We start from the raw sequence: 25258 nt of genomic DNA on the forward strand, positions 1-25258 counted from the left end.
AAAATTCTATCAGAACATAACAGTTTTAATAATCACATGCATGAAAATGATAATTGTCATCATACCCTTAGGTTTTACTATTTTTAAAAAAGATCAGCCTAGGGAAAGGCTGGATAACTGTGTTTCTTGGCATTCTTCAAATATTAAACAGACAATAGGAAGTCTGTCATATACAATTATCCTTCAAAAGGTGTATTCAGACTATCATGCTGTTTATAGCTGCACACTTGTAAAGTGTATCAGAAATAAAGTTTGTATGTGGCAAGGAGATTGGCACAATATGGTAATCACTCCCATGCCAAAGAGCTGCAGCCTCCTGGTTGCCACTTATAAATGCTTTGGTTGCAGCACTGTTTCTTCCCTCCCCAACACAAGCAGGAATTCATATCTGTGCACTCTCCTGTGTGTCCTACACACAGAAAATAAGCATGTCAGCAAGGCGGTTTGGTTAAAACTCCCCCCCCCCCACTCCCAAGCCCTCAGTTTCCTATGACCAGGAAGGTTTTTTGTAAGGGGGGGAAGCATTCCTTCATGGTAGTTCCTTCTACCTGCAGTATACATCAGCACAGCCTAGCCACAATTTCATCATGCCAAATGGAGATGAAAAATTCAGACCTCCGTCCTCACCATTGTGATTGGTGTCCTGTGCTAATTTCCTCCCACTCAGCCATAATATTAAGCATTGCTCACTGCATGATTTCAAACCATCGTGTGGTGAGTTCACCCACTCCTACTGTGACTGATAGCCACAATGGCTACAAAAGCCTATTCTATGCACTAGGACACATGTTGGAATAGAGGCGACTCAGCATACCTGGACACTGTGTTTCTGTGTGTGCTATTTCCCCCTTTTCCCTGTGTATATGTGTGTATAACTGTGTATATGTGTGATGCCTCCCTTTATTTAACATAAAACCTTCTCTTTGATGACTCAACCTTTTGTGCCTTTATTCTCTCTCCTCTTGTGGACTTGCAAGAAGCAAGATGCTTCTGCAGAGCTTTCCTGTGCAAGCATGCCAGAGGCACACCCATGCTCTCATACTCCCACTCACTTGCAGCTGAATTAGCTGGTCACCTCTGTAGCCTTTACTGATCTCGGTGATGATATGCCCAAATGGTGCAAATTAACTAGCTGAGATTTGCCACCGCATTTCATAGAGGCAAATTACTTTCCTTTCTCTCAGCAAATACTGTTAATAACTTCCATCTTTATTAAAAGGTTGAATGCCATTTAGGAATGCTTTCATTGATTATACCGGCACAAAATATGACAACAACAGATCAGCTCAAATGTATGCAGATTGTTATAAATTGAGCCCAGTGGCCTATTCATAGATTTTGGATGTTACATGAAGGAAGGAAGGTTTACATCTTATATGCATGGAGAATTTCAAATGATTTTACTCTATATACACAGAGTGAGCAGACAAAACAAATACTGCAATGAGATTGTGCAACCAGGCAGCATTAATTAATTCTAGCAAGAAGCTGATGAAGATGAAATTTAATAAATTAAACATGTATTAGTCAGCTTAGTGCATAGGTGTACTAGACTGCCCTTTCCAATCATAAAGGGAGAGGTTTTTTAAAATGGCATCATTCTCTTCCATTGTCAAACAACTTCCAAAACCTTTTGTCCTCCAATGGTACAATATGCAATGAGAGTTTTTAAAAAAATGACATTTTTACAAATTTCAATCAGTGAAAGAAAAATTCTGGTCTGAAACGAAAGGTCTGAAGTCTAAATAATAATACTAATTATTAATTTAAATATTAGTATGAAATGTAGATTTTCAAGAAGGACTTTGCAACTCTAAGATGTTTAGCAATACAGTAAGATGTCTAGGGAGGCCACTGGAAACTCTTCCTTAGAGGTGTTCAGAAGAACACAAAAAGGGAACTGTCTGAAATGACTTACTCTAGTAGAAAGCTTCCTTGAAGGCCCCCCTCTAGGGGCTGACCTTCCTGGCATTTTTTTCTGTTGCAAATGCAGCCTTCAGGGTTGCTTTATTAAGTATGAAGACAGTGCAGGAAAAGTTAACTCTTTCCTTTCCTGTTTTCTCCCCTCCCCCACCCCTGCTACTTTTAAACCTGCTAGGGAACATTTACAGGCTCTTGTATTTTGTCCCCAGCAGATGTAAAATAAGCTGATTTGAGATTTTTTTTTGTAGTGAAAAAATGGCACCCCAAGGGAAAAGGCTAAGTACCCTTAATCCTCAACCCTGCCCTGTTATGGGTTTGATCAAATTCATAGCTCCTAACACTGCGGTTCAGTACTCAAAAGGAGACATAGATCACTTGTTACACAGCACCTTGTGCTATTTTGCTCTGAAAATGCAACAATTAATCCTCACTTTGCACTTTTACACACTTACTTCTCTAGAGACAGAGAACAGCTTCTACAGATAGTGTGAAAAGTATCACACACACTTGTCCTGCTATCCTTTCTGCACACAGGTTTTCGGTGTGCTACAAAAATCTGCAAAACTTGGTCTGATGAGAGATGACACTGCACCGAAATAAGCAAGCGTGCACAATGTATGAAAATAATACCCACTACTGCACGCTGCAAATGTATCACAAATGATTGTCCCAGTCTTGCTCAGCTTCCTAAGGCACAAGAGAGTAATAAAATTGAGCTTCTTTTGAAACAGACATTTAGGCAGTGTGAAGGTTTCTTCATCAAGCCAGCCATATGTGACACTATTAATAAACATCAACTTCAGAGCCAGCAGCGCAGTCGCTGCACTGATTTAATTCATATTAGACTCATTACAGTGATTACATATTCGTTTCATGTTGTTTTAAACTGAACTATTATTTCAGACCATTTAAAGAACACACAACAAGCACAACAAGCAATTCTGCTCTTAAAAAAATTCTCTCCCTCTGTATCTCACACTGGACTCTTATTTTTTAAATGTTTGATGAAACCTGTATACTCACAACAAGTGCAACATCTTTCTTACTTTCCACCCTGAAATTGGTTACCTTGAACATCATTTTACTCATTGCTTTCTGCTGCACCCTTCACTTGCTAAAGAGACAGACAGGAACTTGATTACTTACTAGGAACTCCAGATACCAGCCGTAAGGGGCGTAATACTCGGAAAGCCCGAAGTGCTTTTACATCAAATCCAGCGCCTTTCCCTCCTATTGAATTCACTCCATCAGCTTTGGTTGCTTGTTCTAAAATTGCACTAAAAAGCCTGGGAAGGAGGGCCAAAGAGAAAGAGGAAATGTTGTTAGTAGACAACTTAGACCAGAGTACAACACTGTGATTATTACTAGTTTATATACTGCATATTGTACATACAGAAGGTGGGAAGAATCATTTCAGCCTTCCAAATCATGCAGAATTAGAATAAATGCAAACTGGGAATTCTGCCACAGGTAATTTCTGTGTACACATTATATTTCTGTACAAACTCAAATGACTGATAACAGCAACACTGAGTTCTTAAAACTGATTTTATAAACATGACATCCAGAACAAATATCCTTGATCCTGGACTACAGTTACTGCCTCTAGGTTGGGAATTTTCTGGATATTTGGGGGTAGAACTGGGGAGGGCAGGGTTTGTGGAGTGCAGGGACCTCAATGGGGTATATTGTCATACAGTTAAGGTTGCCATGTCCCCATACTTGGGAAGGGGGGAGCGATACTTCCTGCTGCTCCCATTGTGCTCTTTGCATGTGGGAAGTGACATCATCATCACACAGGTGTGGGAGCGCGTGTTTCACAGCAGGCTGATTTGGGCCCCAAATAGGTCTGATTGTTTGGAGCCTAAATTGGCCCACTGCGAAGCATGGGCATGCTCTTATGATGATGTCACTCCCAGGAAATGATGTTGTTGTGCTGCCCTGGGAGTGCGCCCAGGAGGCCCGTTCCAACACCTTCCCCCCTCCAGCTGGGTAAGTAGGCCTAGTGAGGTAGGTCCCAGGCCCCTAATCTCCTGCTGGGGAGTCAAGGGACCTGGCAACCCTACTCTGCCCCCACTGGGGGAATGGGATCCCTACATACAGTCCATCATCCAACGTTCCCATTCCTTCCAAGGGAACTGTTCTCTGTAGTCTGGAGATCAACTGTAATTCTGGGAGATCTCCAGGACCCATCTGGAGCTTGGCAACTTCTGGACCCCAGAAGGACCATACAACTCATTAGGTTGGGTTTAACAAGGTCACACAATTATTGAAAGAACTGCAGCATAGCTTAAGGAAAACCAAGTCTTCAAACCTCCTGGATGCCTTAACGAAAGATACAAACAGCAGACTACTGAGTCTTCTGCCACGCTGTTGATAACCTTTAGTTGTGTAAACATCCAGCCTAACAAAAAGCAAGAACCTGAACGTTTGCACTCAAGACTTGGTGCTATTTCATCCTAACAAAAGTTATCACATTAGTATAGTTTATGAAATAATATAAGAACTCTGAATGTAAATAATTGTGAAGCCATTGGCCATGATCCTCCTGATCCCCTTCCTTTCCCTGCATGGGAATTTTTGGTCCTGCGCTCTGAGAAGGAAAGCTTTAAAAAAAACCCCACAAGCAATAGGAAGCTGTATATGCTTGGGCAATCAAGATGCTTAGATTGTGGCCCTGGGAGGGAAGTGCATAAATTTAAATCTGGGTGGTGTAAGTTCAAATCCTTGTTGAGTATGTTAAACAGGATTGCCAATGCCAGACTGGGCAATTCCTGGAGATTTGGGTGCAGTGCTGGGAGTAGGGGGGTGTGAAGTTTGGGAAGGGCAGGCAGCTCAGCAGGGTTATGGTGTCAAAGAATCCAGCCGTAAGTTGGTGGGCAATTGGTGGGAGAGTTTGAGGGGTAGATACCTACTTTTCCAGCATCATGATGTCACTTCTGGCGTAAACAGGCATCGATGTGTCACAGCAACTGAGAGCGGGACCACAAGTGATGCCTGACACAGGTTGGACACTAGTCAGCTTCCCTCAAGTTTTGATGGGAAATGTAGGCATCCTGGTCTTGCAGCTTGACTCTCTGACTGCTGTCCAATGGACTTTTCAACTGTCACTTGTCCAACATTCCGCCAAGCTGCCTACATTTCCCATCAAAACTTGAGGGAAGCTGGCAAGTGTCCAACCTGTGTCAGGCGTCACCTGTGGTCCCACTCTGAGACAGACTGCACTTTTTAAAAGCTTAGAAGTGCTGTACAAACAGCTGAAGGACTGTGAAGGGTTAATACTTCACATAACAGAGAGTTTCAGGCTACTTCAAGGAATTTGATTGAGTAGCATGATTGGAACAGAAAAAGACTTCTGAACTGGATGCTGGGGAGAGGGGAGTCGGATTTCAGCCATAGCTGAGAGGATTCGAGTACTGACAGTTTCGAGATTCAGCCCTGACTGAGAGCAGTTTACACAGACAGGAGAAATGGGGGGAAAGTTGGCAAGGAATTTTGGGACATGGGCACAGACTCCTTCAGGCCAAAGAAAGGGGATCTTCCCAAGAAACTCCTGACTTATCTCATCAATGCCCAATCTCACTTCCCCGTATCCATGTATCCTAATTAAGCTTTTCAGCAAACCTGGTACTTTTCCCATCTGGTACTTATGGGGTAATCAAGCTTTTTTTTTTTACACCTATAGTCCACCTCAGATGAAATGAATTAAATCCTGCCCTCAAGTCATAGTTGAAGATAGGACCCATCAAACTTGTCTTGACTTATTGTCCAACCTCCAGACAACCTGTTAAGTTATTGTTTTGGGGGCAAAGACGTTAGTTTGCCCCAGAGAGCATTTCCCCCTCTAACTAGACTCCCTAGCCACCAGTGAATGTGTGTGTGTTCTGGATCCGTCCACATGCTCGCAAACCCATTTGGGTTTCTTCTCTTCATGAAATGCTGGTCATTTTGCTGCTACCTTCCTCAGACCTCTCTCTTTAAGACTGGTAACTATCGCCCTTCCAAAACTCCTTTCCTCCCTGATTTTCTTAGTAAGCCTCCTTTATGTCTTGTGTGTGGTTTTCTGTATGCTTGCCCTTTTATTTCTCTTTTAATAAAAAAAAAAACTCGCTGGTTGAACATCCCTCTGGCTAATTTGAGAGTTCTCTTAAGGGAATAATCCCTGTAAACATAGGTGGAGAGGAGTTACCCTTTCTCGCTTGTCTCCTTTAAAGCTCACTAGATCTTCTAGTGAGAGGAAAATTTTCCTACCTAGACAAATAGGGAGTTCGCTCTGAAGAGTGAAGAGATCCCTGGCCTGGTGTGGTTAGAAACTGCCTTTGGAGACCTCAAGGGTCAGTTAAAAACTGAAGACGAGTACTGGTGTTTCAAGAGAAGAGGTTTGGGTACTGAAAAGAGGGTACCAGTCTTCTGGAAACCAAAAAGAGTAAGAGAATACTCAAAGAAAATGTGATTGGGAAACACTGGAACAAAAGTGTCTCAACATAAAGATTTTAAGCAACCATGAAGAGCTTAAGAAACTCTCATTGGTCTGAAACATTAGACCTTAAATCTTTGCATATACTGATGTATTGTCGAAGGCTTTCATGGCCGGAGAACGATGGTTGTTGTGGATTTTCCGGGCTGTATAGCCGTGGTCTTGGCATTGTAGTTCCTGACATTTTGCCAGCAGCTGTGACTGGCATCTTCAGAGGTGTAGCACCAAAAGATAGAGATCTCTCAGTGTCACAGTGTGGAAAAGAAGTTGGCAGGTAATTTATATCTACTCAGGAAGGTAGGGTTGGGCTGAGTCATCCTGTAAGAGTTTCCCAGGGTGTGGAATGCTAATGGAGGGAGGCTTCACTGTATCCTGTAGAGGTTCTTTTGCATATGGATTGGTACACCTCTGAAGATGCCAGTCACAGCTGCTGGCGAAACATCAGGAACTACAATGCCAAGACCACGGCTATACAGCCTGGAAAATCCACAACAACCATCGTTCTCCAGCCGTGAAAGCCTTCGACAATACATCAGTATATGGTTGCTTAAAATCTTTATGTTGAGACACTTTTGTTCCAGTGTTTCCCAATCACATTTTCTTTGAGTATTCTCTTACTCTTTTTGGTTTCCACATGCACAACCACCACCTTTGCATATATTGATTTTACCTCAGAGTTACCTATACTGAGTTACCTCTGAAATTGTCAGCCCTGATTTCATCTGAACTTTCCCCTCTATGTTAAATAAAATATTTTATTTCTGATTTTAAAAACCCCTCTAGTGCCATTTAAGGGGGGGGGAAGAGGAGAGAGGCTTCATAGCAACGCTATAGCATTCACCCAGAATGTCACCCTGATACACTGACATCACTTCTCATTCATGCCAGATGTGATGCTGTGATACTACAAGGGGGACCCCAGTTTCCCCCACCACCTTAAGCAAGTGCTGGAGGGGGGCAACATCAAGCTGCCACTAGAAGGTCAAGCCTCCTTGGTGGCCCTTGTGAAGGCAGAAAGACAGGATACAAATTTTATAAAACAAATAAAATAAAATAAATAGGCTGTCCTACAAAGCTGCCATTTCCTCCAGTGGGGCTGATCTCTACAGTCTGGAGATCAATCGTTAGTCTGGGAGAACTTCAGGTCCCACAGAGTGTTGGGCAACCCACAGTATAAAATGAATAATTTGTTCAGATTCAGGCTTCATTCTGAGTATAACTCAATAGGGTATATTGCAAAGTACACATTTAGGACTGTGTTAAATTGACATAATAATGCCCAAAAAAAACCCATGAAAAGCTCCTTGAAATTAAAAAATGCCTTAATGATTAATTAGATGAAATTTGCAGAGAAATATTCTTTCTTCATTGTAATTGGATAATACTTGTAAAGACAGGAGATACCAGATCTGGCTTTGAATATTTCCTGCAGACCAGTTCATGTGCATTATGAAAATGTTCTGCTTCCTATTCAGCTACTTCTGTCTGCCTGCTAAACATAATCCTCTCACCAGATGATGAATGACGTTTCTGCACAGCAACCCCATTCCCTTGGGAGCCTGGAAACACAGTTCACTGCAAAAGTGCTCTCTAATAAAGTTGTAAAGTTTTAATATACCGCTCCCCTGCAAAAACAAAACACTACAAACTTGCAAAATAAATTCTGAACCTAGCACCCATGGAAGAAAGCTTGTTAAGCTGCAGGTGGTATTGTGCTCAGTTTGACACAGAAAAGGGATTGTGTCAAATTGCAGATCCTTGCTGCAGTACAATTGGGAGTGGGAGACTGCATCTCTCGTCAGTTCTTTCCTACTCTGTCATGCCGTAGAAAGGCTATAGAAGGCTTGTCATCAGCCATGCCAGCATGCTCATTTCCATCCCTGCACAAACTCTGATATTGATTCTTGAAACAGTAAACATGGAGACTGTTTCCTCATCAGGCATCTCATTAAAAAGGAACGTCCATCTCAATATAAGACAACTCCTGTGAATTAGTGATTACATTTGTATCCAACCTTTACTTCAAGCAATTTATTCTGGATTACTTTGGTCAAGCCTCATTCAGAATATAGGTGTGTACTTAGGGTTCCTAGATTCCCTAGAGCACAACCCAGGAGATGAGGGGGTTGAGGGGGTGGATCAAACGCACAGAACTCTCCCTTGTTGCTCAGGGGATGACATCATTCTCAGTGCAACAAGGAAGAGCTCCTGGGCTCATACCCCGCACTTTCCCCCTTGCCGACCAAGTGAGTGGGGGCAGGGGGCAGAAGCTGGGAGCGGGGGATCCATCGCTCCCACCAGAGAACTGGTAACACTAGTATTTAAGAAGCCTTATGAATCTAGTCAGCTTTCTATAGCAAATCATTTAACTCCTCATGAGAGGTACACCTCAAGTAACATTTTAGGTTTGTTACCGGGTATCGTACACAAGTAAATACAATTATAGAATCTCTGCTTCCAGTCTAATCCTTTATTAAAACCTGATTATCCAGCATTCTTAACGTTAACTAAATCAACAGAAAGTCATACCATCCATTATAACTACATAGATCATTAAAGGAGAGCAAGTACATGAGTCCAAGAAAGTATGATATCCTAAAGACAGCAGGTCACAAGCAAGGAACCTCTTCTAAGAAGAAGCTCCCAATCAATTCAACTTCTCACATTTATAGGGTTTCAGAATCATCTGCTAACAATCATTGATAAGGGCTCACTGTCTTGGCTAACTATTTGTTTTACAACTTCAAACACCATACAAGATGTTTGAAACATCTTCTTAAAGTATATAAAACTCGTTCATTCATTCTTGCTACTGGTAAAATTAGTGATTACACATTTCTCATACACATGAATATCCTCTGGCCCTCAGCCAGTACACCCACCCTTGAATCATAGCTTCACTACTGTGAAATTAGCATTCCTGCCATTGTCAGACGTTCTCTGCACCAGGGCTTCATCACATAGGCCATTTCCACACACGTTGAATAATGCACTTTCAATGCACTTTAGCAATCCTTTGGAAGTGGATTTTTTGTTCCACACATGGAAAAGCAGTTACAAATGTTCACGAAAGCGTATTGAAAGAGGATTATCCAACATGTGTGGAAGCAGCCATTGTCTCTATTGATAGCAGTTAAACAGGCCATACAACTGTGTTACTCCTCTGTTTCTTGCTCCTCTCCAAGGTTGTTCTATTCTTGGCCTGCCGACAGTTCACTTCACAGTTAAGATTTGAATCTAGGTCAAATCCAATTCAATCTACAACACTCAGCTCACTCTCTGTAACTCTTTAGAATACAGTGTAACATACAATCCCAAACCTTATAATTGGCTGCAGGGCTTTTTTTCTGGGAAAAGAGGTGGTGGAACTCAGTGGGTTGCCCTAGGAGAAAATGGTCACACGGCTGGTGGCCCCGCACCTGATCTCCAGCCAAGCAGCACGGAGGGCAATCTAAACTCTCCTCTGTCTAAAGATCAGGGGGCAGGGCCACCAGCCATGTGACCATTTTCAAGAGGTTCTGGAACTCTGTTCCACTGCGTTCCAGCTGAAAAAAAGCCCTGATTGGCTGAGATATTAGGCACTAGCTCCATATCATGTGCGTTTGGCTTGTAGTTGGAAACAGAACTAGAAACTGAGTCACTAGAATGAAAAAATCCTGGATAACCTGGGCAATATCCATCTTATCCTGATAAACAAGTAGTGCAATAGAGCTTCTGAACAAGCTTTTAATTGCTTACTTTACATAATTTCATCTTCTTCCACTGTCTATGCTAAGAGGCAAAACTCAGTAAATGGAAGATCTGCTTGGCCACCTTTAGATATCAGCACACATTTCAAGATAAAGGTAAGCATCTTTTTAATTTTTAATTTTACTTCATTTATATCCTGCCTTTCTTCCCACAAGGGGACTCAAAAGTAGCTTACATCATTCTCCTCTTCTCCATCTTTTACTCACAACTACCTGGTAATTCAGGGTAGGCTGAGAGGATATGACTTGTCCAAGGCAGCCCAGCAATCTTCCATGGCAGAGCAGGGAATCAAACCCGAGTCACCCAGATCCTAGTGCATCATTCGAGCCACTACACCACACCATGGATTTAAATGGGAAAGTGGGATAATGCTCAGCAGTGCAATCCTAAACTGAGTTGCGCTGTGCTAAATTCATAAATCAATGGACTTAGAAGGGTGTTAAAATTGTACTGCAAATCTCTCAGCCAAAGACAAGGAGTAAAAATAATGGTAAACAGCTTTACAAGTTTTATAAACAACCACTACCATCTCTTAGTTCATTAACTCAAAGCTAACTCCCCCCAAAGAGAAAGCAAAACATAGCTCCAAAGGAAATAAAAACAAGATAAATTAATTATCTTGGGTGACCAGATGAAAAGATTAGCATTCCCATACCTTTAGGCACCATGTTGATTAAGACATTTGGGCAGGTGTAATAAGTCAAGCAAAACACTGAGCAAAACAGCACCTGCTGAAATTTCTATTCTATACAACTATTAAAAATAAAGGAATCTTGTTCTTCTTACATCCAATCTTGCCATGACTATTGTCGTCTTATAATAATGTGCTTGTCTGGGAAACATTTTTATCTATAGAGCTTTATGAATGGTATCTGAATAAACATGGCTTTGTCATGAAGAGGCTATTTGAGGATGTTAGATCAAGTTTTACCAGAAAGGGCTTGTGTCCAAGCATGATGAAAAACCACATGGTTAATTTCAATGCTTCCGTCTACAGAAGCATTTCACTGACCTTAGATCCATTTGGGGCATTTATTGATCTTCCCTTTGCTTTGTAAGGATTCATGTAGTTCATGTACGCAAACAACTCTCTTTTTCACCAAACATTATTTGCAGTTTATGCTTCGCAGACAGGCTCAATGATGATGCCACAGCTGTTGAGCTATTTACTTTAGTTATGGCTGACACTAATAGTCACATCAGCCACAGTGCGCACTTGCTGAAGTCCAGTCATATTTAGATCGGAAGCGGCAAGGTAAATGCATTCTGCCTCCAGTCTAGCCAGGTCTTTAGCAAAGAGAGAGTGTACCCAACCCTGATTACCTTCCATACTTAGAGGTCAGAAAAATCTGTAGGTGTTCCTTTTATTCAGCTGACACACATGAGTCATGGAAGGCCAAGATTGGAGGCTGATTAATATCCTGTTCTTCAAAGAGCAAAAAACCTACAGCCAGACCAGACAGAGCAGATGCAGCTATTCTCCTCTGCAAGCCTCTGGCTGGGGAGCTACTCTTCTTTCTTGACTTCTAAATTATTTATTTATTTATTTTAAACATCTTTATGTCACCTTTCTATCCAGCTTATAGTCCCCAAGGCAGTGAACAATCCAAAAACATTAAAACATGCTTAAACATTAAAACATGCACAGTTAAAAAAATATACTCAGGAACAGGGTTGTCAGCTCACACTTTTGAAATACCTGGTGATTCAGGGGTGCACCCAGGAGAGGGTGGGGTTTGGGGAGGGAAGGGGCCTCAGCAGGACATAAAACCATAGAGTCCGCCTTCCAAAGCAGCCATTTTCTCCAAGGATCCAATCTCCGTTATCTGGAGATTAATTGCAAATCTGGGAGATCTCCAGCCCCCATCCTACTCAGGAAGAAGGGGTCATTGAGGGAGTGCCAAATGAAACAGATAAGTATTCTCTGACTCTCTGAGCTAAAATATGGAGAAAGTCCAAACTACTTTATTAAATATTTAGTGTGCACACTTGGGGTGTGAACTTAGTCCCTATTACTGTTGCTTTAAATTCACTTTGATCTGCAGCACTTATCAGGTGATGTTATTTTTTCCCTAGCTCGTTGGCAACCTCAGTGCACACATTCCGTGTCTCTGAAATTGAGTTCACAACTTTACTGAGCTCCATCACAAACAGTTCCATAATAAATGTATGTATGTTACAAAATATCTGCTTTAAGAACATGCACAGTTTGGTGTAGCGGTTAAGAGCGCGGGGCTCTAATCTGGAGAACCGGGTTTGATTCCCTGCTCCTCCACCTGAAGCCAGCTGGATGACCTTGGGTCAGTCACAGCTTCTAGGAGCTCTCTCAGTCCCACCCACCTCACAGGGGGATTGTTGTTGTGGGGATAACAATAGCACACCTTGTAAACCACTCTGAGTGGGTATTAAGTCATCCTGAAGGGCAGTGTATAAATTGAATATTGTTGTTATTTATAATCACAGACTGAAATTAGGATCACCCACTTCTCCTATAAGCTTACTTGTTTGGAGGAGATGCTGTGTGTCACTTGACCCAGCTACTGAATTTATTTCAATGTTTGCCTAATTCCATGGTTATTCCAGATTGATGAATATGAAGTAGGAACTTTGGTTGTGAGCTTGTTTATATTCCTCTCCTGTAGCCTCCAGCCATGCACTACTCAGTAGCAGGAGTCAATCATGCTGTGGAAGCCTTCAGCTTTGACATGAGAAGTAGAGATAGTATGGAGAAAACACTCTGAAACTAGAAGCCCTGAAATACAAATCAGCCCTGGTGGCATAGCAATCGTAGTACCCAATGAGCTGTTTGTGTGTAAAGTGCTGTAAAGTTGCAGTTGATTTATAGAGACTCCCATAAGGTTTTCAAGGCAAAAGGTGTACAGAAGTAGTTTGCCATTCCCTATCTCTGTGTAGCAATCCTGAACTTCATTGATGGTCTCTCTTCCAATTACTAATCCGCACTGACCCTGCTAAGCTTCCGAGATCTGATGAGATGGGGCTAGCCTGACCATCCAGATCCAGGCACATGATGAGCTATCAGAGCACTAAACCAAAAAATAGACAGAGCCTCTTCATTGACCATTCTGTCTGGGCATCTTCCTGGTCATGGAATAGGAATGCCAGGCCACCAGCTGGCATCCCCAGGTGTTTTGGGGGCAGGACAATGAGCAGAAATTACATCTGGCAATGCATGACATTACATCTGCCCCAAAATCTGAATGTGACATCAGCACACTGGGCAATGCTCTGCCTGTCCCCAAGAAATAAAATTTTCAGTGACAGCCAGAGTGTTACCAGATGCACTGGTGTCACTTCTGGGGTTTAGGGCGGATGTGACACCAACACATCACAAGACATCAATTCTGGCCCTGGACTGTCCCCCACCACCCCCAGGCAGGGCCTCCAAGAGAGGGGGACTGTGGGGATAAAATTCTTGGGGCCCAAATCAGCTCTTGAGGGTCCGTAATGCTGGAATAATCCTGCATTCAGTGATTGCATTTCAGGTTTTTTTAAAAAAAAATTTTTTTTGTACAGTTCTGCACTGCAGACATACTGTCTGACTTCCTGATTGGTGGTGTTTGCTGGTGCTACCTTTTTTTAAAAAAAAGCAGCCAGTGTTTTTTAAAGAAAGTTCTCCATGACTGCAAAGTACAAAGAGGCTGAAGAAAAATGGGATGTAGCTAAGCCCATCATCCAACCTGGCATGTTTTCATTCCACACTGTCCACTCTTTAAATCTTCTGTGTTTGCCCTCCCCCCTTTCCAGACTCGTTTATTCTCATCTTCCTAAACATGGAATAGTGAATGTCTTAGTTCCTGTCTGCATCAAAGCAAACAGTACTCTAGCTTAATAACATGACTATAATTTGTGTTAACTATGTTGACAAAATAGAACCTCCACGTTCAAGGAAAGTATATTCCTGAATGCCAGTTCAGGGGCGGGGCAATGTTTGGGGTGGCTGTTGTCTTTATTCCTTACTGGTGGAAGGAATCTGGCTGGCCAGCATGAGAAATAGATAATTGGGATTAGAGAAACCTCTGGTGTGATCCAGCTTTACTCTTATTTTTACAGAGGGGTTTAAAAATAGTATTCAGTGATCCTACTGCTTCCTCTGCATCTTTAAATTGACTACTGAATTATTAAAGTGTGGAAAGAAAAAAGACTTCTGTTTTTTAAAGTGGAGGAAAAGGCATTCTGTGCCTGCCCAGAAGTAATTTTCTTTGAGAGCCAGTTTGGTGTGGTGGTTAAGAGTGGTGGGACTCTAATCTGGAGAACCAGGTTTGATTCCCCACTCCTCCACTTGAAGCCAGCTGGGTGACCATGGGTCAGTCACAGCTCTTCCAGAGCTCTCTCAGCCCCACCTCACAGGGTGAATGTTGTGGGGATGATAACAACATACTTTGTAAACCACTGTGAGTGGGTGTTAAGTTGTTCTGAAGGACGGTATATAAATCAAACATTATTATTAATTTAGCTTGTGCTGAAAACAAACTCTTAGGCTAAGTTCTAGTGAGATCTTGGCACAAACTGAGTAATTAGAAAAGACAAATTCAAGAGGAGTAGCCCTCTTATTCTGTTGAGGCAAAACCAAAAAGGAATCTAGTGCCATCATTTAAAAAAACCCATGATGTATCGTAGTCCCAGCTTTCATAGTTAGAATCTATTTCATCAGATGAATGAAGTGAATTCACAGCTTGCAGATATTGCAGGCACATGGAGAAAATGTTTGTTAGTAAGGAAGAAAAGCAGTTGTAATTCCCATTAAAATGCATGCTATGGAGCTATGATGCCATGTGATTAAATATTATATGTTACATTTTTAAAAGTCCATATGCAAGAGAAACATAAAACTGGCGTAAGCCCCACTGAATAAAACAGGACATTCTCCTAAGGAGATCGTCTTAGAATTGCTCCCAAAAGATCTAATCAGGCCTCTTCTGCGTAGTGAACTTTACACTGGGCTTTCTGCTATTCAACCCATGAGGACTGGATCCATTTGATTCATTGGTTCTGGCCCCATACTGCTTTGATTCTTTAATTCTACACTTTGATGGACTTGAACAGAAGTGCTGACTGTTTTTTATATCTGCACTAAAAAAAATGTCCCGAGCTGCGGGCTTTGAGGACTCGTCAGTTTCCTCAGTGGATCTGTTGTGCTCTCATCAGTTTCCTCAGTGGGTGGGCTGAGGACTTATGTATGGTTGTTGTTGAAGATGGATGTTCACACTTAAGCATTCAGTTTGGTTTCTTCTGTCTTGGCATAGGAGTAACGTTGGCTCATGATGAAGGCTACTGCTGTACATAGAGATTTCGTTGGGTTCCCCTAGAATCTCATAGTTTCAGCCTGAAGCCAGCGTTGGGTGTGTGTGTTGGAAGTCCCTTTTTTAATAATTTAATATTGATGTAATAAATGTTAATGTAACATTAATGGCTGCTGTTACCATAAATCTAATAAATTAAATTTATTTAAATTGAATGTGTGTTGGTGTGATTCTCCAATGTGAAGGTTGGTCTTCATAGAGAACAATGGAGAGTGGCACTGGAGCATGTGGTGTTTGGTTCGGTTTGGCTGTCCCAGGGATGTGTGCATAAGTGCCCCTGAGAAAATAAGTTTTGAAAATTCCAATTATAGGGAACAATGAGAACTGGCTGGCTAGCTAGCTAGTTCTGGGGGTGCTGGGCTTTTGGGGGGCTTCGGTTTGGTTCTGTTGGGCTGCCTGGGGTGTGGGTGGTAAGTGGAAGTGCATTGCTTCCACAATCGATGTGTTTCTACTGTGTGGGAATCTGGATTTTCCTGCAATAGAAACAAACTAGGTGGCTGGGGTTGTCAACCTTCTTCTGGGGGACCATTACATGGCCCCTTGAAGTCCAGTCTCCATGATGCTTGTGTGATCTTCAGAGGGCAGGTAGTTGTAGGTCCCCTGCAAGTTTGGTGCATTTTGTTTGCAAAATGCCACTCCCAGCCTCCTAGAACAGCCCATTTGTTTTCGCCACATGGTTTGGGTTGAATTCAATGGATGATTCTTTGCAGTGAAGTTGTTCCCCTTTCATCACAGTTTGGTTGTATTGAGGGGGATTGTTCATTAGTTTACTTCTAATTGCACACTCACTTGCTTCATATGGTTTTGTGTATTTTTAATCATATTTTTCTTACTGTGATTCTCTGGTGTGAAGTTAGTCCTTTTTTCATTTTTTTTATTACCTACATTAACTAACAATACAGAGGGAAAGAAGGGGGGCAGGGAAAGGAAAAAAAACAGCAACATATAACAACACTACACTACAAATAATGCTTTCCCTTCATACTGCCATTATTAAAAAATTAAAACTTTGTAAGATATTGATGGAGTGGTTGACCTTGCAAAATACAGATTACAATCCAAATTAAGTCTCCCCCCCACCCGGGCCTCGGACGCAGTTCTCTCTGAGCAACTGCAACCGCAGTGCTCGTTCCCTCCCCCCCCTTCAGACTTCAAATCCTTTTCTTCTTGCTTGGTGTCTTGCTGAAATTCTTGATTTTTGTCCTCAAAATCCCTTAGTTGATCTTCTGATGTTATCTTGTAAGCTTGATCTTTGTAACTAAACCAGATACCTTCCGGAAATAGCCATTTATACTTTATTCCACTTTCCCTCAGAAGAGCTGCGAACTTTTTATACTTAAATCTTCTTTTCCGAACTAAAAATGGGACGTCCTTCAGTATCTTAACTTTATTACCCAGAAAGTCCAGATCCGCATTGTATGAGTTGTATAGGATAGTGTCTCGGATCCTCTTAGATGAAAAATCGATGACGATCTCGCGAGGCAGCTGACGCTTCGTTGCATATTTTGAAGAAGCCCGACGGACTTCCAAAATGGCGCTTTTTACCTCTTCTTTAGTTGCCCTCGTGGGTGTCGCCAATAGTTCCGAGGCCAGACCCCATAAATCCTCATTTTCCTCCTCTTTCACGTTCTGGAGGCGCAAAATTGTCTGTGTTCGTTCCACTTGTAGCCCGATCAGCTGGTTCTCCACCAGCTTTAACTCTTTATTCGTTGCCCTCACGAGTGACGTATTTTCCCGAGCAGACTTCTCTGCCCCCCCCGCTGCTTCCTTAATGGTTTTCACTTCGCTCTCAATTAAGCCCACCCTTTGATCTGTTTCATTCAGCTTGTCAACAAAGGGCTTTATGGCTTCGATAACCGACCTCTTCACCAAGTTCTCGAGCAACTCTCCTTTCCCCTGCAGGGCAGCCGAGATTGACTTGCCCAAAGCGGGACTCTGCTTTTTCGCTGCCATTTTAGGGGGGGGGGGCGCCGACCAAATTCTGAAACTCAGCGAGGGGGAAGAACGAGCCTTCTTAGCTTCAGATCCCACCACTCCTTCGCGTGCGCTTGTAATAACAGAAGGGATTCGCTTACTTACAGGCTTCCACCTAGTTCTGCTCTTTGCCGTTTTCCATGGCCCGGCAGCACTCGAGGTGCCGCGCACATCTGCCGGCCTCCATAGGGACCAACGGGCAATTTACCCCCCGCATCAATTTCAGGGGGCTCTTCCTGCCGCGTCCCAGACCCTGCCTCCCTCACTGGGAGTCCTGGGGGCTAATCTTCGCAGATCAGTCGCCCGGCCAGGCTGCTCGGGCGCTTCCTCTCGGACCTGTGGAGAGGAGCGTCCGACATGGCCGAGAAAACGAAACCGAATCTGGTGTGAAGTTAGTCCTTATAGGGAATAATGCGGCTTGGGGGACCTTCTTTGGGGGGCCATAACATGGCCTCCTGAAGTCCAATCTCCCTGAAACTTGGGTGGCCATGAGAGGAGGGTTGGGAGAAGGTTCCCTGCATGTTTGGTGCATTTTGCTAGCAGAATGCCACCCCCAGCCTCCTGGGAACTCCCCCCCTATTTTCCCCACAGGGAACAATGGAGACTGGCTGTCAGACAGGCCAGTCAGCCTGCCTGCCATACATGTGAATGTATATATACTGGGGGGGATGGGTAGTAGTGTAGCTTTCTTCCTTCACTGATCTTGGCTATGCTTTGCTTGGGTTGAGTGGTGTTATCAGTGCAGCTGGAACTGAATGTCTGGGAACTAACCTTGGGAAAAAGCTCTGCATCTCTTTCAGGATTTTCGCTGACTTCAACTGACTCTTGTTTGAACTGGGGGGAGGGGACTGGAGGTATAACCTCTCGAGGAAGACTTTGCTTTGGCATTCCAGGCAATTACTATGTACAAGTGCACTTCTAGGGAGCAATATCTAATAAAGACCTTTAACTCATACAACTGTGTTTGATGAAGTGGAGAGTCTGAGAGAATCCTCTAGCCAGGCCTGACATCAGTGGTGGCTGGGGTAACCTTCTTTGGGAGGCCATAACATGCCCCCGAAGTCCAATCTCCCTGAAACTTGGGCAGTCTTGAGAGGAGAGTTGGGAGAGGGTCCCCTGAAAAATTGGTATTATTAGGGAAGAAAATGCCCCCCCAGGCCCCTGGATAGCGGGGGAGCAGCGTTTCCCATTGAAAACAATGACCAAATCTTCCTTAATAATCCTGAATCAGCTTAAATATCTGAACCTGAAATGGCTTGCCACTTTGGGTTTCAGGTTTACCCAATTTTTTTTCCTGCTCTTGGTAAACTCAAAGCAGGAAACCCAAACATTTGGGGGTGCACACCCCTCTGGGCCAGAACTGATGAAAAAGCCCCATGTGGAAAAAATCTCAGTTTTGTACCCTTTGGTCTACTAAGGATCTGTACCTTCAACCTGATCAGGAGCATGGAATGGACCACTCTAGAACTCATTTCTAGAATAATTCCAGTTGCCCAATTTGCTCCTGCTCTCCTGCTTTATTTTTCCTCTTTAAGGAGGCAGCTGCAAGAGAAGAGGGGATGGGATAGAATGGGAAGAGACTGCTGGGACTAATTGGATTTCAACAACCAGGAACTAGAATCACTTTCTAAAGTCAGTGCATATGCAGGAAGACAGCACCATCGGAGACTTGGTTACCTGTCTCCTCTCCCTGGACCATAAAACCAATTCACGTCTCCCAATTTTTCCTTCCCCCATTAAGCATTCTGAAGTTGTTGTGAGTTTGCTTTTTTGTTTCAGGTTGGTAGAAATATTGTTGAAGTATTTTTGCAGTTTAGTACTTTTTGAGAGAGACTGATATCTCACTAAATTCAATGGGATTTATTCCCAGGTAACCTGTGCATCCCCTACATTTAACTGATATCACCCTGGCCAGGTCCCTTGGCTGGAGAGCCTGATTCTGCTTACTCCTGTAGTTTGTAGGTTTGTTTTGCACCGCATCCTATTGCAATGTGCACTGTGTAAATCATAAGTTAAGTAAAATCTATTCTTTAATAATCCTGTCCCTTTCCCCTTAAAGTTTCCTACCTAATGAACGATTGCTATTATATTCATAGCAAAAGAAAGCCAAGTGATTTGTTTTGTTATGATCTTTGTTTTGGATCAGGGGCAGGTGGAATTTTTGTCCAAGGCCCAGTGGTGACTCTCGGCAATCCTGCTGCCAGGATCAAGGGCAGGAGGGAATGCCTGACTGCTTCAACCAGGCAACTGGCATTCCTATAACTGACAGAACAACCATTTGGAATTACCCACACTGGGGAAAAACAGTGTTTGAGCCAGGGCTTTTTTTCAGCAGGAACGCGGTGGAAGGGAATTCCGGAACCTCTTGAAAATGGTCACATGGCTTGTGGCCCCGCCCCCAATCTAAACTCCCCTCTGTCTGGAGATCAGGGGGCAGGGCCACCAGCCATGTGACCATTTTCTCCTAGGGCAACCCACTGAGTTCCACCACCTCTTTTCCCAGAAAAAAAGCCCTGGTTTGAGCCACTGTGAAATTTGCAAGCGTCAGCCATTAGTATGACTGAAGAGCTCACTTCCAGTGGTCTTACACTTTTTGCTAAGGAGTCTCACTCTTTAATAATTCCACATAGATTTCCCACTCTAATTATTGCCCCCTTTTATCTCTGAGAAAAATGTTCTTTTAAACTGGCTTTGAAAATTAGCTGCCACTTAATTTACTTTAACCTAACTGAAGCTAATTCTAGGCAAATTATATTAGGAAATATGGTTTCATCACAGGATTGCTTGACTAAGACATTTCTGAGTTCCTTTGAAGATACACGGAAACACAAATTAATCAAGAAAATGTAGGGATTGACCTAATTAGAAAAAAAATCTATATTTGTTTTTTTTAAAAAATCCCAGCCCTTCCTGGCCACCTGCTTCCATTCTTCAAGTTTCTTTGCTGCGATCTCATTTGCTGCAGAGTTTCAGGAAGTCTGGGACATCATTTGGATTGCATAATTCCAACTAGTTCATGGCAGTTTCTCCAGTGACAATTTAAAGAAAGTGGATGAGAAACAAGTAAATAACCTGTCAAAGCACTTAATACAAATGTCTGCCTAGCAAATACTCCCATGAACAGAGATTTGTTTTCTTTTTTTGCATGGGTCTAGGAAATGAACAAACCATTGCAACCATTTTGGCACACCTTTTCAAAGATGTGCTTGACATTAATGGGAGGCACAGCCTTAAGGCACTCCCAAAACTAGTTTGATCAAAGACAAGGGAAGCCCAGTGTACAAAAAGCCTCCACAGCCCCTTAGCAAACATTTCCTTGGATCACTCCCTTCTTATAGCTATAAATGTTGCTCACAATATCATTTTGTACAATTTTAGATATTTTTCTTGCAGCCAGCATACTTTCACCTTAACACTCTTGTATTCATAATAAAGATTGCCATAAGCTGTTCCAAGATATCCTGAGAAATCTTTTTTCTTTTTCTTTTTCTTTTTGGAGAGCCAGAGTACAGCCAGACTCTGAAATACATGTATATGCTGTAAATACACTGACAATGCTGTCCTAAGCATTACAGCCTTCTGATTTTAATGGGTACAGGATGGTTTAACCGCAAGTCAGAAAAACTTCATCTGCTAACTTTCTACAAGTCTTCCTTTTGAAAACATTGATTTTCACAAATTCTTCTCTTGCATCTTACAATGGAAATTCTGTGCTTCAAGAGCAAGAATACACAGATGAGAGACAAAAATACTCACCCTACTACCACAATTATAAAATCTAGTAAATTCCAGCCATTGCGGAGGTAAGCGTTAGGATGAAAGAGAAGTCCATATGCTATTACTTTTAAAAATGCTTCCACTGTAAAAATTATGAGAAAGAGATATTCCACTCGTTCCTGCAGAGAAGACAAAAGAAAACAAGAAACATTGCAATTAACTCAGTATATTGGGAGAAAATGCAGAATACCCCTACAAATTCCCATTTTTGAGTTGTGAATAGGACAGACACATAAAGGAGGGCTCTATCATATGCAGAGAAACTTATCTAAAACCATATAATGAGCCCACTATAGACATCAGATCCAAGATCAATGGCTGAAGTCACACTAACAGTCAATACTGAAATCAATGGGATTAGACTAGAGTACCTCTGCATGGGACTGCATTCCATGGCTATAATTCTACACTTATTTATCTGGGAGTAAGCCCCATTGACTATAATGGGATTTACCTCTAAGTAAACATGCATAGCCTTGTGCTAAAGCTTGTATGCACTAGGAAAAAGATTTCATGACAACAACAGCCTCCCCAGCTTTCTCTGTCATTCCACTGGGCAAGTGGAAGCCAAAGTTCACTTACAGTATGTACTTCTAAAATGAAGGCTGTGACTCCGTATATTTTAAAGAATATAACTTACATTCATTGAAAAGGGGGTGGGTGGCCAAAAATATTAGTACTACATAGATAAAAGTTCTAATCTTGGAACCAGGAAAACACTGAACTGTATTTTGTGACAACGGTTTAGCGTGCAGGGAGATACAGAGAATGTATGCTCATGCTCTGCACCAGCTCATTCTCATCCCATCTGTCTTTGAAAGCAAGGAAAGGAGCAAGTAAAAATTTACATTTCATCATATACTGACAAGAAGAAACAGGGAATCAATAAGTTGAGTTGGATCACTGAAAGTTTAGGCTGCTCCTCTTAATAACATTGTTTTGACAGATGGTAAGACTAGTGGATAGAGTTCTCTGTATATGCAATGAAGTCAAGGTTTCCAAAAAGTCCTGATGTTAAGACAGTGTTATTCAGAAGAGCCAAATTGTTAAGTGATCCAGTTCAACTCAGTGATCTTATGCCTTTGCTAACTGAACACTGTAATTTATTTCAGCTGATAAGCAATTCTGCTTCCAGCTGAGCACAGTGATTTTCACCTGCTAGCTGAGAAAATGTTCCTGGTTGGAAAAAAAAATCTTGCCTAAAAAGCAGGGTCTGTTTACTGTCCATGAGTATAAGTAACAGCTTCTAAGCAAGTTTAAAGCTTCTTCAGGTTCATAGGGCAAAACAACATGCAGCTCTAGAGTTTCAGGATTCACACTCCAATCCAGACATAGAGTCTGGCTTTAAAAAGCAGCTACTGTGGCGTGTGTGATCTAGATCAAGGCAGTGGCAGTAGGGAAGGGAAGACTAACTCAACTGGAAATGAAGACACAGTACTACAGATCCTGAATTAACATTTTAAAAACCCAGATATAATGTCTAAACATTAACTAGACATCCTTGAAATGTTATGTATCATTGGTACAGTATGGGTCTGTGGCTCACTGGTAGAGCATCTGCTTGGCTTGCAGAAGGTCCCAGGTTCAATCCTTGGTATCTCCAGTTAAAAGAATCAAGTAGTAGGTGAAGTTAAAAACCCTGAGGAGCTCCTGCTTCTAGGAGTGTACAGCACTGACTTTGATAGACCAATGGTCTCTTTTAGAATGAGGTGGCTTGATGTGTGTTTAAATTTCCATGTGAATCTGCCCTCCGGCTCCTATTCACCTTCGTTCATTCTTGTGTATCTTCTCCAGTTCTGTTTTATTAGCTGCTTGGGTATACATACACATTCCCTACAGATATTTTACTACTTTCATTTACTAATTTGTTTTGGAGGAGGCTTCTCAACTTCTTGCGACATGTGGGCCAGGCTTGAGGGCCTCACTGGCATTCTGTGTGACCTGAATGGACCCTTGAACACAAATCTCCCAATGGCTTTGGGAGGAACAATTGTGAGCAATCTGTTATTCAGACATCATTATCCACAATTATTCAAGAACTGCAAATAAATTTCCAAGGAATTCTCTTTCTCACACATACCGCAAACCAATTTTCTAAAACATAGAATGATACAGGATGCTTTGATCAGAATGCTGACTGGAGTGGGTCATAGGGATCATATCACTTCACTTTTGTTCCATCTACGCTGACCTCCAATTTGCTTCTGAGTCCAATTCAAGGTGCCTTTAAAGCCCAATAGGGCTTGGGGCCAGCATACCTGAAAGGCTGCCTTCTCCCATATGAACTTTACCGACTACTCTGGTTATTTTCAGAGGCTTTTCTTTGGGTGCCGCTGCCATCTGAGGCCAGATGGGTGGCAACCTCAGAAAGGGTTGTCTTGGTTATTATGCTAAAACTTTCGAGCCCCTCTCCCCAGTAGATTTGTCTGGTCCATCTCTATCCTCTTCTTCTGCCAATGAGAGAACACTTTCTTGTTTAGTTCAGTGTTTCCTCACTAACACTTATTAACTCTCCTCTCTGAGCTAAACTACATGAGACACCTGACAAGTGTCAGGTTCCCACAAGTTTACCTAGGAAGTGTAGTCACACACACCCCACACACCTTCGCGCTCCCGGAGGAAAACCCTAGTGGGGGTATGTCACAGCAGCAGGGCCAGAAGGATGGAAGGATAAGAGTCAGTGAGGGGATCCTGAAGAGAGCCAAGCCCAAAGCCGACAGGTGGCTGGTAGTGGCAGAAAGAGCTGCTGAGGCTGCTACCACCACAGATGCTAGACTCAACCATCTCTTCCCACAGAGCTCTGAGCTCAGGAGGCTCAAGTCTCCTTTCCCTCTATGTGGGAAGGGATGGAGATGACTACACTTCCCAGGTAAACTTGCAGGAACCAGACATGTGTCTGGCATCTCGTGTAGTTTAGCTCTCTGTTTGTGTGTGTTATGTGTTTGTTTTTATGTGTATATATTACGTTTTCTTTATTTTAAATTTGTTTATATTTGTTTCAATGTTCGAAATGTTTTTTTTAAATGTTCACCACCTTGGAAACCCTGAATTGGGCAGAAAAGTGGAATAGAATTGTTTAAAATACATAAATAATTAATAACAATGGAGCAGTTATCGCAAACTTATCACACTGTGACAATCAGTCAATACAACTATTAACCTGCCCCACTGTGTATCTGTAGTACCATCAGCGGCGGCGCCAGGGTTTTCGGCGCCCGCAGCAGCCAGAGAGCCGGGCGCCCCTGCATGCGCGTGCACACACTTGCACTGGCCTGCGTGATGATGTCGCGTGTGACATCATCATGGGTGCACACGCACGCCGGCCCGATCACTTTAGCGGGCGGCTGGGACAGCACGCGGGTGGCCTCCGAGCTCTCCCGTTCGGTTGCCCTGCACCGCCGCAGACACCTGCCCGCGGCTGCTGAGCCCGGCCGGGGGCGTGTGCTGGCGGTGGCGGCAACACGGGGCGGGAGGGCTGGGAGACTGCAGCTCCGTGGTGCACGCTCCCATCCCCCGCGCCTCCTCCAGCGCCCCCTCCACCACCCTGCGCCCTGAGGCCACCGCCTACCTGGCCTCCATGGGCGCCCCGGCCCTGAGTACCATGACAAGTATACAGTAAAAAGAAAGTATAGTAAAATGCATACTATATTGGTTATCCTCTACACTATTATTATGGAATTCTGATTTACGTACCACCATCACCCCAGAAAAAAAAGGTCTCTGGGCACAGACTCAAAACAGATGTGATGAAATACCTAGATTCAACTCGTGTTCTCTTACCTAAAGGTTTGTCAGGAAGTGTAGGCGTCCTTGCAGCTTAAAGTTTAGCATTTACAGTGCAGGCGTCCTTGCAGCTTAAAGTTTAGCATTTACAGAGCAGCAGAGAGGGAAGTGCGGGTGTCCTTGCAGCTTAAAGTCTCCCGGTGCAGCCAGGCGTCGCTCTGCAGGGCCAGGCTGGGTGAGGGGAAGGGAAAATGCCATGATGCACCTTGAGAGTGAGAGGAAAGGCGCCCCACGCCTGCACTTCCCTCCCTGC

The 25258-nt window shown here is 43.0% G+C and overlaps 1 protein-coding gene across 1 annotated transcript in view; it reads right to left on the reverse strand.

The window, feature by feature from the left end:
* CACNA1C (calcium voltage-gated channel subunit alpha1 C) overlaps positions 1 to 25258 on the reverse strand; it is a 681102-nt gene that overhangs the window by 309907 nt on the left and 345937 nt on the right. Inside the window, exons 4-5 of the mRNA XM_054988003.1 lie at positions 21202 to 21341; positions 3070 to 3209 (exon numbers count right to left, since the gene is read on the reverse strand). Of these exons, the coding sequence (XP_054843978.1) occupies positions 3070 to 3209; positions 21202 to 21341 (280 nt within the window). The remainder of the gene's footprint in view (positions 1 to 3069; positions 3210 to 21201; positions 21342 to 25258) is intronic.

Source organism: Eublepharis macularius, chromosome 9 (assembly GCF_028583425.1).
Source record: "Eublepharis macularius isolate TG4126 chromosome 9, MPM_Emac_v1.0, whole genome shotgun sequence".
Classification (NCBI taxonomy): Eukaryota; Metazoa; Chordata; class Lepidosauria; order Squamata; family Eublepharidae; genus Eublepharis; species Eublepharis macularius.